General features: G+C 35.3%; 1 protein-coding gene across 1 annotated transcript in view; it reads right to left on the reverse strand.

Moving 5' to 3' along the window:
- ELAVL4 (ELAV like RNA binding protein 4) overlaps positions 1 to 14,451 on the reverse strand; it is a 70,658-nt gene that overhangs the window by 19,821 nt on the left and 36,386 nt on the right. The window contains exon 2 of the mRNA XM_088153105.1: positions 8,295 to 8,398. Coding sequence (XP_088009231.1) covers positions 8,295 to 8,398 — 104 coding nt within the window. The remainder of the gene's footprint in view (positions 1 to 8,294; positions 8,399 to 14,451) is intronic.

The raw sequence follows: 14,451 nt of genomic DNA on the forward strand, positions 1-14,451 counted from the left end.
GCTTTCAACAGATTTATCATGTATCATTATTCAAAGGTAGGACTGTAACCTAAATTTCTGATACAGAAAATGTGTATCTGAATAGACACATTCAGCTGCCTATCTTCTACTACACAGGTATTTTTCAAGGTCTTCTTTTATTCTCCGAAAGAATATTCCTCTCCCCGTTATACTTAAGGTACATCAACTTTCTGTATCAAGTGACTGAAATTTCAGTTTGAACCTTTTCAGGTTCTCTTGTCTACTAATGATTTTAATAGGTCATGGAATAAAAAAGGACTAGAAGCACAGAAGCAGTTGTAGATTTCCAATTTAATATATCTATAATTTTAAAACATAACTGACAAAGGCTATCTTTTGTTTATAGTTTGGAGATTCCTGGAATAATAGTTGAAAGAGATACGCAGAGAAGTTAAAATGACAGCATACCAAATTGAATACCAGTAACATGAAATAAAATACTATTTGAATGACAATATCATGGTACACCACCTTTTTATTATTCATTTCTTTACACTATAACTTATAGGAATTTAAGTTGAGCAGTTGTGGATGGATTCAATATTATAGTTTTCATGCTTCTATTTAAAATGCCATTCACAACAAATGTTACACTTTGAATAGCCTTTCCAAAAGACACCAGCATTTCAGATGGTTACTGAAATGTTGGCATTTTGTTAATGATCATATTCTGTTCTATACTTGCAAATCTTTAAAATATCTGTTAGAAATAATAGAAAATCTTTAAGCTATCGGTGAGATATTGAGATATATGTTAAGCTCATTAGTTATCTGTTCTTGTTGCATTCCCAAAGGCCTAGCTCTGATGCACTGGATGGGACAGACTTTTGAAAATGGGGACAACAGGTTCCCTACTCTTGAAGCTTCAGATATGAAAGTAGTTGTGTCATATGCATGATGGGGGGAGAGGATTGCTAAGGGCATCTTAGTTTTCTTCATCACATAATGAAGAATGAATGCCTGAATACACCTAAAGTAGACTTCTCCAACGTGAACGTTCTTCTAGATGTTTGGACTTCCCCAGAATTTTCTGTCATGATCATGTTGACTGGGGAATTTCTGCAGGACATCTGAGTTGGGAAAGGCTGATATACAGAGTTCTAGACAATTAGATTTGTGAGGAAAACTCTTCTGAATATTAAATTAAGTGATTTATGTTCTGTGTCATGGACATCTATGGGGTGGGGTGGGGCAAATAATGAAGTGTGTTTGATGATGTCATCAAGCAAATACCATACTAGTGTCAAACATACTTGCATGAGAAATCAAATTACCAAGTATGTAAGGGATGCATTTGCATAGTAACATCACCATGTGTGTGCAATCACTTTAGCAGCATTGTTTTTTGCTGTGTATGTTGTTGTTCTGAACAAAGAAAAATTTAGATTTTTAACTCCATAAAACTACTTGTTCCTAGATATTGTAGCTGCTACTGGTACAAGGGAAAAAAAGGGTGTGTGGATCTTTTTTTGTGGGGGTATTCCCAGGACAGCTAAATGGCAATCACAATATATACTATGAAGGGGACAGACCTTCCCACCAGTAATTCTTTAATTATTAAATTAATTTTACTCAGTCATTCTTAAGTGGCATGATCTGGCAGTGATGGCTCTCCTTTCTCCAGGTTTGGTTCCAGTCCGTGTTGGTGGCTGGGAAGAGAGATTAGGATTCCTCAGGATTCAAAGTTATCAGCATTGCTATTCAATATCTACATAAAGCCACGGAGTGAAGTCACCTGACTGTACAGGATCAGGTAATATCAATACTCAATTGTTATATCTTAACCCCAGGCTGACCAAATAATGTTGCCATGGTTTTATCTGAGTGCCTAGAGGCTGTTGGGATCTGGATGGGCAGGAACATGCTAAGCTAAACTGTAGCAAGGCAGAATGGCTTTGAGTTTGTGAACCATTTCCAAGGATCTTCTCACTTCTGGATGGAACTGGTATGCAATTTCAGGGTCCTTCTGGACTCACAGCTCCTGCTTAAACAGCAGGTAGTAGCTGTGGCCAGGAGAGCCTTTGCACAGATTCATCTTGAGTGCCAGCTGTGCCCATTCCAGGATCAGAAGGCTCTTTTCATGATCATCCCAAGTCTTAATCATTTTAGGTCTTGATTAATGCAATGCACTCTACATGAGGCTATCCTGAACACCACTTGGAAGCAACAGTTGGTCCAGAGTGGAGTGGCATGAGTGGGTATGGGCAAATCTTACCATGTTTAAGTAACATCTCTACTTTATGAGCTCTCCTGGTTATGGGTGCAACTGAAAGTGCTGATGGCTATCTGTGAAGCCCTTCATGGCATAGGGTCTGTGTATTTGCAGGGCTGCCTTTCTTCAATTGTTTTTGCCCATCCTATAAGACTGAACAGAGTTTGCATGCTTTGAATCCATTAAAGCAATGTCATATTATGAGATCCAGGAGGCATGCCTTCTCTGTAGTTGTACCTGTTTTTTTGTACAGCATCCCCTAAAGTTTGTGTGGTCTCAACCCTGCTGAGTGAACCCACTAATTGTAGCATAGTGGAATTTCCCACTACTATCCCAACTCCCTTTTTGCAGTCCCTTTTTTCTCTCTGCATAGTACCATTTCAGAGGTGTAACTGTCAGAAATTAGTGTTAACCTCCTGCCATTTTGAAGTGGGAAATGTAACAAAACGTGTTAAGAAAAAAAATGTCCCTCCCCAAATGAGAAAAGGAAACATTTTAGCCCTGCACAGTATAACTCTCATCCCCTCAAAAAAATTCAGTTCAATCTCTGGCCACTACCTACTTACCTTTTATAACTAAGTTATGCAAGACCAATAGCAGAAATCTTAAAAAAAAAGTTTAAAAAGAGTAAAATTATGCAATTCAGATAAATGGAAGCCAAAGTATGCTATAAAAGAAATGGATAATTTTATTATCACTTCTTGCACTCATGTGTTTTTTTATTCATATAAGTATTTCTGAATAGCACTTCAGTCCAGAATGGTTCCCTCCTCTTACAAATTAAGACTTTAAAATAATTTTAAAACTTGGAACAAAAAAAGCATGGTGAATACATTTAAAAGTCCTTTAAAGACACAAGAAACAAAATTTAACAGCCTGTTGAAAACTGAGTTAAGAAGTGTCTGTTTCACTTTTTAAGAAACACTTCATACTCAGGATGCCTTCAGAGAGTAGGTCCTATCCACAATGTAACCTCTCCAGCTGATGGGATTTTAAGCTAGAACCTAGAGACTCTAAAGAAGATCTTAAATTATGTAATATTTGTATGGGAAGAAGTTTTCCAGATACATAAGAGCTGTATTTTCCAAACACTTGTTCATTCAGTATCTATAGTTTTTCCTTAAGCTACTGTGCAAATGGGTTTTGTGAAAGTCAGTTTTCACATTGATAAAAAGTCTAGTAGCAGTTATCAAAACAACAAACAGGTGTAGAGAGCCCCACCTTCAACAAAAGTAAAAGGCTTCCAGCCCCCTCCACCATAATAGTACATACACACAATCAAGAAAATAAATTTATATATTTGTGCCTTATTTGAAAAGAAAATGCAGGTAGTCCTCACTTACCAACCACAACTGGGACTGGGTTGTAAAGTGAAATGTCATGTGACTGTGCCTGACTTATGATGTCAGTTTGTCTGTTCTGGCTGCTGTCATTAAGAGAATCATTGTGCATCATTAAATGTGACATCACATGGCCCTGATTGCAACTTCCTGCTGGCTTCCCCATTGATTTTGTTTGTTGGAAGCCAGCTGAGAAGGTCGCAAATGACTATCACATGACTATGGGATGCTGCAACTATTGTAAATGTGCACGGGTTGCCAAGTGCCTGAATCATGATCATGCAACCATGGGGACACTGCAGTGGCTGCAACTTCAAGGACCGGTTGTAAGTCTCCTTATTCAGTGCTGTTGTAACTTCGAATGGTCACTGAACAAGTGGTTGCTAAGCGAGGACTACCTGTATTTACTTGAATTCTTGTACTATAACTTTTACCTTTTTTCTAATAAATATTACTAGTTAGAGCTCTGAAAGACTTGTTTTTTGGATTTATTATTTCTTGTCCAGATTACTAGGAGAAAGTCTGACAGGGTAGCCCGTCACCGTTGTGCCCTGCATAGCAACCCACTCAGAAATAGTAAGTGATCCAAAAGCATACAGGTGAGTTCTATACTGACTTGCACATTTTTTTCCAGTCCCAGTCCAACACCTTCATTGCTATACTATAATGGTTCTTTGAAAGGCAGTCTATATAGAGTGCATTACAGAAATTTAAATGGGAGAAAGATTATTAAGAAAAGAAACACTGACTAGAGTTTTCTTCTCCAGGAAAAGGTGCAAACTAGTACATCAGTTGAAGCTGAGCAAAGATGTTCCTAGCAACAGCAGCCCTTGATACTCCAAGAGGATGTTGGATTCTGCATTCTCACTCCTGTACTGTTCCATGAATCTGATACACAGAAAGAGCATAAACCCATCTAGAATAGATTGTACTCAATCTCAGATTTATTTACTGGTCAAAGTATGTCACATTTTTCTAGGAACTTGTTAACTTGCATATAGTCCATCACTTATCTCCAGAGAAGAATTCAGGATTTTCTGAGCACCAGATCTGACAAGGAGAAACAGACCACAATATCTTAGGCACAGCTTCAAGCCTTAATCCTAAAACTATTTTTCTTATCTGATATACAAACAGGGTCCACTGCTAGAGCTGGAATCTGGGCCCTCAGATAGGACATCTAATTTTACCTTTGTATGGAGGTTATTAAAAAAACAGAGGCCAAGAAAACATAATGTTAAAAAGGGTGTTAATTATTATAAAATAGTGTGTGCCAGAGGCATTATGTTATTATATACAGATGTGGTATAGTCATTTTTCAGGTAAATTGCATGTTAAGTAGTTCAGTAAGATGAAAGCGAAGGGAGATATCATGAAGGAGCAACAAAAAAGGAAAGGGAAAAAAGCATTACATAACTCAATAAGTAAAGTATGAGGCAAATCATGAAAGGATATGTTAGAGAAAAACCTATTAAGGAATTACTTTCTTATGTTATGCAACATGTTGGGATTAAAAATGCCTACATTTCAAATGCCTGAAAACTGTGCTATCAGTTTTGCCAATTTTATTTCTTGTACGTGATCTTCTCAGTCATCATTAATTCATAAACATTGAAAAAATAAAGAGCAACTCGAGCACTTTTAATTTGCACTTGCTTTTTGGTGACAATGTGATAGGACTAATGATGATAATTCAAATGAAAAGTACAGTAAGAACTTCTATCCTGGCTATTCCCTTTCTTTCTGCAGTTTTCTGAAAAGCTGCTGTGGAGGTCTTTGGGACTCTCTGAAGCAGCATGATGCAAAACACTGGAGGAAAAATCACAAAGATTTACTTCTCTGCCTTCAGCAGCAAGCCTTCTTGATTACAGTCCCTTCAAAGAATGGAATAAGCCCTTCTGCTCACCAAAATAGAGATATGGATCCAAGCCAAAACTATTAATTATTGAAGAACAACTCAATATCACCTGATATTTATAGTTATGATGAGCATTAACCATGAAATATCCACAATGATTAATATGATTAACCTTTATGTCATCTAGCAATAAATTTAAATGAAGATGTTATAGTTGGATACTGACTTTATGAACAAATCAGTCACTATCCTTTTAAAACAATAGTTGAACTGAGTGTAGTATCATATAAAATAAACTAAGCAGGTGTTAAGTCCTTATCCATTGCAGTGTTTAAATTGTTAATCTACAAAGAACTTTACCAGTTAAAGCAGTGTTGTCCAAACTTGGCCACTTTAAGATGAGTGGACTTCAACTCCCAGAATTCCCCAGCCAGCATGGCTGGCTCTGGAATTCTGGGAGTTGAAGTCCACTCATCTTAAAGTGGCCAAGTTTGGACAACACTGAGTTAAAGGAATCATGTTTCACTATAAAAACAAAACACTAGTGGCAGTATTAACTTTTATCAATATATAATAAAAACATCAAGAATAACTACTGAGTACATAATTTATTTACAAAATAATCAAATCCACAGTAATCTCCTGTTGGACAAACAATTAGCATTTTAAGAAGTTATAGCCTAGGTTCCTTCTACCTAATAATGTATTTTTCTGTGAGGAGAGCCTGTTTCTTTTTTAAACACCCAAAGACTGTGTATTTGATGCATTGTTAGGGGAGTATCTTAATGTATGAGTAAGTGTAAAGCAAAGTAGCAGTAATAACAAGTATAACACAAAATTAGCAAGTTCAAGTCACACCTGGAATTATTTTTAAATGGTTATATTTCAAGGTGATGGTAGCCCACTTAAGACTGAATATTAAGATAGACAGCCTGTTATTTCACAAACCAGATACTAAGATACTTAAATAGATGTGAGAACTGCAGATTAATTTAAGGCTAGAAATCAGAATACAAATTCAGAATATCTCATTGTGATTTAATTTCAAACCTGACCACAAACAAATCATTAGTATTTATCTTTGTTTCTGGTTAAAAAGAAGTTTCAAGAAAAGTCTTATAAATTTGAGAAAAAAGACAAGACCATAAATCCTAATAGATTTACACAGATCAGGCTTTACAGAAATATATAAGAACATAACACTGATATGTATGACCAAGCTGGGTGAAATGTTAAAACAGTGAATCTTTAATATACTACTTATCAGAGCAAATCAAACCAACCCAATATATCTGTCAATGCTACTTTCAAATTCATTTCAATCCTCGGACTTAAAGAGTACTATTAATTTTCTTGGATCTACATATACATGACCCAAAATTTCCAGTTTATAATTCATTTAAAATATGTATAGTCACAAAATGGAAGTATGCAAATACCTGAAACTAAATACAATTAGGATTTAAGAAAGAGTTGCTTCTTGCATACAAGGTTATGTATTACATTTTAAAACATGAAAAATAGAGCATGTCATAATTACACAATTTTGATCTCAGTGATCATTATCAGGACTAAAATTCATTCTATGGGCATCTATGAATTTCAATAAGAGTATTAGTATCCACTCCATTTCTTTGTCAATATATTCTAAAATTCTTGGATTCTGCCAACAATAACTTTCTGAAAATAAAAACAAAAAGTGTTTCAAATTCAGGAAAAGAATAACCAAGCATTCAAGAAAAACAATTCTGCACAAAATGAATGCAGCTCTAAAACCACTATCCTGATCTTCAAATTAAATATTAAGATGCATGCTAAAATATTGGTTTTATTTTCCATCTGTCCTTTTGTGGTTATCATTTATTCTTGTTGGTAGGCTTTCAAGCTAGGTGAATTCTGCAATTTCTACCTTTAATTTGGAAGCAGACAAGGAAGATTTCAGCTCATTGTTACATTTTGGTGCTCAGTTGATAAGAATATTTTGAGTTTTTTAATATATTAATTCATTCATGTAAAACTTATTGTAAATGCAGGGCACTGCATAGAAAGCAATTTCAAAAAATATAAAAGACACTGAGGTTAGTACACTATTACACTGAAACTGTACAGTAGAAATACTGTGTGTCTGCACACATAAAATTGATTACATTGTACTTAACAGCATAGATATACAAGTTTCTAATGAATCAGCTTGCATAAAGGATAAGTCTCTTAAATCAGGAGGACATTACAGTAAGTGACTGCTGTTTCTCCCACACAGATCCACAGTACAGAGAAGCTAATGGCATGCAGATAATGCTAACAACAAGAAAGATCTCCCTTTCTTTCTTTTTTGCTTTCTGGAAAAGAAATCCCATTCTGAAGAATATTTGGGCATAATCAGTGAACTATATGACTTATAGTTTTAAATTATAAAATTATAGTAGCTTACTGCCAATTCTCAGGTAGAGATAGATAAATAGATAGATAGACAGACAGACAGACAACAGGGTGCCTATTATTAATCAACACTAATTGGCATAGGCAACAAAACTCCATATAATGGCCATCTTATCAACATCCTTTCTATGTTTTATCTCCTGAGATTAATTTATAGATTGCTCTCTAATGCTTTGACAACCTACACTGAATCCTTTGGTAGTCATTTAAAGAGGTTTTGTTTTTCCTTTCCTTTTTTAAAGGAGAAAACAGCTGTGTTTTGAAAAGAATGAAAAAAAATCTGCTGTACGCTTTTTCTTTGTTTTAAAGTAAGAGATGTTTGCATCCTTTGAATGGTGAAGAATGCATCTTTGATGAGATAGCCAGGCGCTGTCTTAACTACACTCTTCCGTAATTTAGCAAAGCACTCTTGGTATTCTCTTACCTTTATGGTTTTGGTCTGGAGTCTGAGTCCATTTAAAGTGTTAATGGCTTTCTCTGCATCCTTTGGATCAATATAGTTAACAAATCCATACCCTAAACTCTGCCCTGTTGAAACATAAGAAACAAAAAAAAAGGACTCAGTATTCTTTGTAGAACATGTGTACGATTTCCAAATGGGGGATTAAAATTCTTTCCTCTGGTAACCATTCTTAACCTAAAAATTTCATCCCAATCCAGAAAGCATACCTGTACAATCTGAACTCCTAAAAAATAACATTTTTTAAAAAATTATGGGAGCTTTTGTTTTTGATAATGCTGATTCTTCTAGATTCCACAGGGCAGTTAAAACTGTGAAAACTGCATAAATTAAAAAAAAAAAATACTCAAGTGATCACTCTTACTAAATCTTTTTTCTATGAGAATCACATTAAAAGAACAGATGACAAGAAACAGGTAGCAACAGGATTACATGCATAAATTCATTAGCTGTGTGATATTTTAATTAGCAGACAGAATTAAAGAAATGGTTGTACAGCAATGCAAATTCAACTGAAAATGAAAAAAATGTTACGCTTAAGCCAAACAATCTTTAAAAGCCAAATCTTACTAATGAAAACCCATAAGAGATATGTTTTTTCTTAACCTCTACTAGCTTTTTAAAATTTAGAACATTCATATACTGCCCTTAACAAGAAAGCAGTTTACATAAACAAAGCAGAACATAATTTCCAAAAGTCAGAATGAAGATGAAAAACTAAAATGTAAAAGCCAACAAATTAACTGCTGCTTTGACAAGGACAACACAAATATTTAGATCAGAAACATCAGAATATTACGTGCCAGCGTAGCTTATTAGCTTGTACTCTCTGCACTGTGTTCAGGGGGTGAAGTAGAAATGAGCAAAACAGTAAAATTGTTTTTGTATTTGGATGGTAGAAACCGATTTTAGCAGCCAACACAATTTCAACAGCTTTTGTTTTATTGGTAGTGTCTGTGTTTACATTTTACCGGTCATTTTTTTCTAGAATCAACAGCTTAGTTTGGTAACATGATCTAATTATGGGATTCACACAAATATGGATTCACCTTGGCCCTGTAGTATAGTGAGAAAAATTATCTAAGAAAAACTGATCTCATTCACCATGATTTTCTTTTTGCTTGTTCTCTCACATGTGCTTACAAACACACATATTTCTTTTAGAGTATATACTGTATGTGCACACGCATAATTACACATTAATTTTTCCTTCTGTTATCTCAGTATACTGAGTTTTGAAAAACAACAATAGGTCTACATCCACATGTATTCCATCCTCCCTAAGAGAGACCCAATGTCCTTTTTATTCTATTTTTGTGTGTTACAATGTGGTTTGGTTCAGCAGTTTTTAATTATATTAATTATAAAATATGGGTGCATTGTCAAATCTGGCCAAGTCATGACTGAGCATTTTTTAATCTGAAAAGGCAGTACATTGCATAGAGATAGATTATATATTGTCTCCTTTTGTGCAATGTCATCTTTAAGATTGTCATTTTATTCCTTTATGAGTCTGTATGAGTCTTCTGAATGACATTCAGAATGAGATGCCAATACTATACTCTGTGTTTTCTGTCTGATTTTACAAAATGCCTGACTGCCATTGGGGATTAAATGTGGACAAGGCAATAGAAATTGCATCCAGACAAGATGAAAGGGTAAGTTTTCATGTTCAAACTGACAGCATAATTCATCATAAGAGAGCCAATGTAACACAGTGGCTGAAAGACAAAGCTACAGATAAAGAAGCTTGGCTTGAAACTTGTTGCTGAAGATTCTTTCTGAAGAAGTTCTGTACATATAGAAAATGTTGGATTTCAGTATGAAGCATAGATTCTAAGAAGTTATTTCCCTTATTGGACTCTGAAATACAATCAAAGGGTGAAAAAGTCACTTTGAGTCCTAGAAATCAGTTCCTATATGTGATAAACATACTTCCATGGAGAGACCTGGCTGCTTAGCTGTATTTGATCAGCCTCATTAATATTTCTAATCATGTGCTATCCAGTTATGAATGAGTTTCTCAGCTAGCGGGTTTATCAAGCTAAACTCAAGTATTTTTAGAATTATAAACTTCTTCTACTTCACCCATAATGTAATATAGGTATTCTAGGATCTCCCTTTTCTAAAGCCAATCAAGATGTGCTCCAGCCTTTGTTTCTAGTTCTTTAACTGCATTCTCCCAAAGCTAGCAATTTGTTATTCTTTCCTTATTCTGTTTTAGCAATCCCACATTCTTAGCTAAATAGAAGTAAATTTCCCAGAATCCCAAAATTCTGCCCTTCCCTCCCATAATCCCAGAGAAATGCACACAGACTGTAAGCATACAGAGAAACCCCAGCCCATTGCTTTTGAGGAATTATTTGTGGCTCCCTAGCAAGGTAAGGTTTGTGTAGACCTCACATAAATGTCTGTTTTCTCAGAGCCATAGCTGCCTTGTGCTTCAAAGGCCAAATTTTTATGTCACCTGCCTGAAGCAGGGCCACTGTCATGGAATTTCTCGGGGATAACAGTGTGAAATGCTGTTACAGCAGTGAGAGTCGAAATAAGGAAGGACACCAGAACTTTTAAATGTCCATTCTGATGCCTTTAATTTATTTCATGGCCAGGTTCTTTCAGCTTTCTAGACTAGTATAACAGGACCCTAGGAAAGCTAATCTTTTGAACCTGCAGGCATGTCTTCACAGAGACTTTCTGTGTGCAAGTTGGTGTTTCTCCACACTTTTACTCCAATTCCCCTAGTTTGGTGCCTGACTTCTTCTATTTTTGACTTCACATTTTACTCTTTATCTTATATTTCAAATCAATTTACTAGTTTTTTTCCAGATAATTAGAATTTGTTTAATAACACATACATATACCCCCACACTTAATACTTTGATTGTGTGCTTATATGTATTGATAAAGACTGTTCCAATTAAAAGAGATTGTTGCGTGTGTATGACAGTTGAGTTCAATTCACCAAATGCAATTCTGGCCACTGTTTGAAGTTATCTTGATGTATATGTAATCAGAAATTAAATGTTAGGAAATGTTATCTCAGCCTCTTCCTTAAATATGGGGATAATAATACTAATTTAACAACCACACAAAATAATTTCAATTATAAACTGAAAACTATGATCACCTTATGAAGAATACAAGGTACAAATTATGCTCCTAACGCCTCCTTAGGTCACAATGGCAAGGTAGGCCTGTCTACAGAATTTCTAAATGAAGTGAAATCACTTTGTACTTGTCTGTTTTTATGCAGCTATTACCTAACAAATGACTGTGTAAACAAGACAGAAGGTTTGAAAGATCAACTATATCAGAAATAGTCAGATGTGTACTTTACTTGCATATGTTTGTGACTCATCTGCTGAAATACTCTGAAATACTCAGAGAATGAACTGGCCCAAAACCAAAAAATTACTAATAATCTAACTGAAAGTAATGAGATATATTATTTAACTTTTAAAATCGACCTTAGGAAAATTTTCTTAAACTTTACTCTAAAAAAACCCAGAAAGCTGATATAGTCCCTTGGGCCTGACAATTTGCCATCCTGTCCAAAAAAAGCTTCAGAAGTTTAATATTATTTCTGAAAGTGTTTACAGCTATAGCCTCATTTTGGAACATGTAATTCAATTACATTTGCATAAATTATTTGTACATTTGCCTGAATTATTTGGTGATTGATGAAAAGCATACTCAATATTTTCTTATTATGTTGTTTTATTCCTTATCTAATAACTGAAGGGAAAAGGTCAGATCGAGATCTGCTTAATTCTTGATCATTTGTCACCGTTGTTCCCGAGCAACTGCTTCACATACTCATATATATTTATGTGTGTGTTTCTATAGCTCTGAGAGCAACATAAACACTGTTATATACTAACTGCAGTATATATCATATTCCAACTTAGTGATATATCAGCAATCTCATGCTTCGCATAAAACTGCTTCACTTTTGTGTCTTTGAGCTGGAAAACAAAAAATGTCTCAATTACTGCTTTACACTGCATGGCTTAAAATTGCCAGATTAAGATATAATGAAACTATATGGCAGTTACGAGAATGGAGAAGAAAGAGGTGTATTTAATTCTATCCTTTTTGGTCAATCTATAGTTCAGAAACTTTCCCACCTGCTTTTATTTTTTTTAACTTGGCAGCAGAATGACCCTTAGACCAGGATTTCCCCTTGCTGGCTAGGGAATTCTGGGAGTTGAAGTCCACCCGTCTTAAAGTTGCCAAGGTTGAGGAACCCTGCCTTAGACCATAACTCTTTCACTCTCTTTTTGTCTCCAGTTCACTCAAGTATCCAAACAAACAGTTTGGGAAAGATGATTAAGTAGGCTTGTATGGTACTCATCTTGCACCCTAGTCAAACTGATTTTGTTGCAGAGGAAGTAACTCTGAGAATTCAGAATCCATGTTTTTAACCTCTTGTCTAAGTATCATAAGCTACAAAGTCTCTTCTCCAGGTGAGTAAGAAAGTTTTCAGAAGATTGAGTGCTATTCACTTCCTCCAGCAGTCTGCAGAGTTTCTTTCCTGAGTGAGGAAATAAGAAATATCCTCCTGCATAGAAATTAAATGGGTTGTAATCAGATGCATTGTGTGCTTCATCTTGGAAGTTCCCTGGTAGTGTAAAAACAAAGAAGGCCAGCAGCAGAATGCGGAACTAAGGAAGAGTTGAGTCTCAAGGAGTTATCATTGGAAGCTAACAGTTTGGATGATACCTCAGTTGAATTAAGGATTATATGGGAGATAAATTTAGGCCCTAAGGTTTCTAAGTCACAGGCAATACTTAAATTTTAAGAAACATTAAAGAGAACCCAATGAAAGCTTTGTTTAGGTAGAATTTCTCTTCTTCTAAATTACTAAAAATCAAATCCACTCACCCTTCTAAAGATCTAGGGTTATTGACTCACAGCAAGCACAGGGCTATTTAGTTATGAAATTATGATCCTGGGATTTTACAAGTTATTTCATAAATTACAGGACAGAGGATTTGTGGAGATTTCCTTTACTCTCCATTTTTAAAGGGGAAAGCAAATGGTTACAGAATAAGAAAGTTACCATTCTGTTTATGAGGGTAACGAGACTACATGTAGCAAAGCACCGTACGTCAATATGCTTTCTTTTGAAACCTGGATGAACTGAGTGTGGACTATAGCTTTGACAGGAAAACTGATGTGCTGAGACTAAGAATTTGTCTAAATAAGGTACCTGAACAAATTCCCAGGACTCTTATTTTGTATGTGTAACTGTATATGACTCAAGCAGCATGTAAGCCCCCTTCCCCTCAAATTATAATTTGAAAAGTCTAATTTATTCAGGAACCATTCTGTTCCTTTGGACTGAAGGATATTTTTGTACAAATTATGTGATCAGTTATTTTAAAAAAATTTTTTAAAGAGAGGTGAAAGAGTATTCCATTTCTTGCACTGACAGCCTGATGTTACTCTGTGCTCGACATAAAGCAGGCAACCCTTCTGTATATACAACACAGAAATACTGTAGGCTAAAGATGAAAGTGTACAATGATATATACCTTTGCTGGCAGGCTGCCTGATTTTTATGATGCAGAGGAAAAGACCTTCATTCCCTATGTGCCAACCACAGCCTGCTTTTCAATTATAAGAAGACCTAAATAAAGTAAGGGGATCCTCCACCAGCCCTTGCTTTGAGTAAAGGCTATGTTAGTTTCTTATACTCTGTGTGCACAACTATTAGGCAAGTGAGTATTTTGACCATATCATCATTTTTATGCATATTTTCCACCTCCAAGCTGTATAAACGTAAATGCTTATTGGATATAAGCATATCAGGTGATGTGTATTTGTGTAATGAGGGAGGGTGTGGCCTAAGGAGATCAACATCCTATATCAAGGTGTGCATAATTATTAGGCAGCTTCTTTTCCGCAGGCAAAATGGGCCAAAATAGAGATTTAACTGACTCTGAAAAGTCAAAAATTGTAAAAAGTCTTTCAGAGGGATGCAGCACGCTTGAAATTGCTAAGATATTGGGGCGTGACCACAGAACCATCAAACGTTTTGTTGCAAATAGTCAACAGGGTCGCAAGAAACATGTTGAGAAAAAAAGATGCAAATTAACTGCCAAAGATTTGAGACGAA

The sequence above is a fragment of the Python bivittatus genome, unplaced genomic scaffold (genome assembly GCF_059951505.1).
Source record: "Python bivittatus isolate LINGU-HERP-01145 unplaced genomic scaffold, Pbiv_v1 ctg000700_np1212, whole genome shotgun sequence".
NCBI classification, from domain to species: Eukaryota; Metazoa; Chordata; class Lepidosauria; order Squamata; family Pythonidae; genus Python; species Python bivittatus.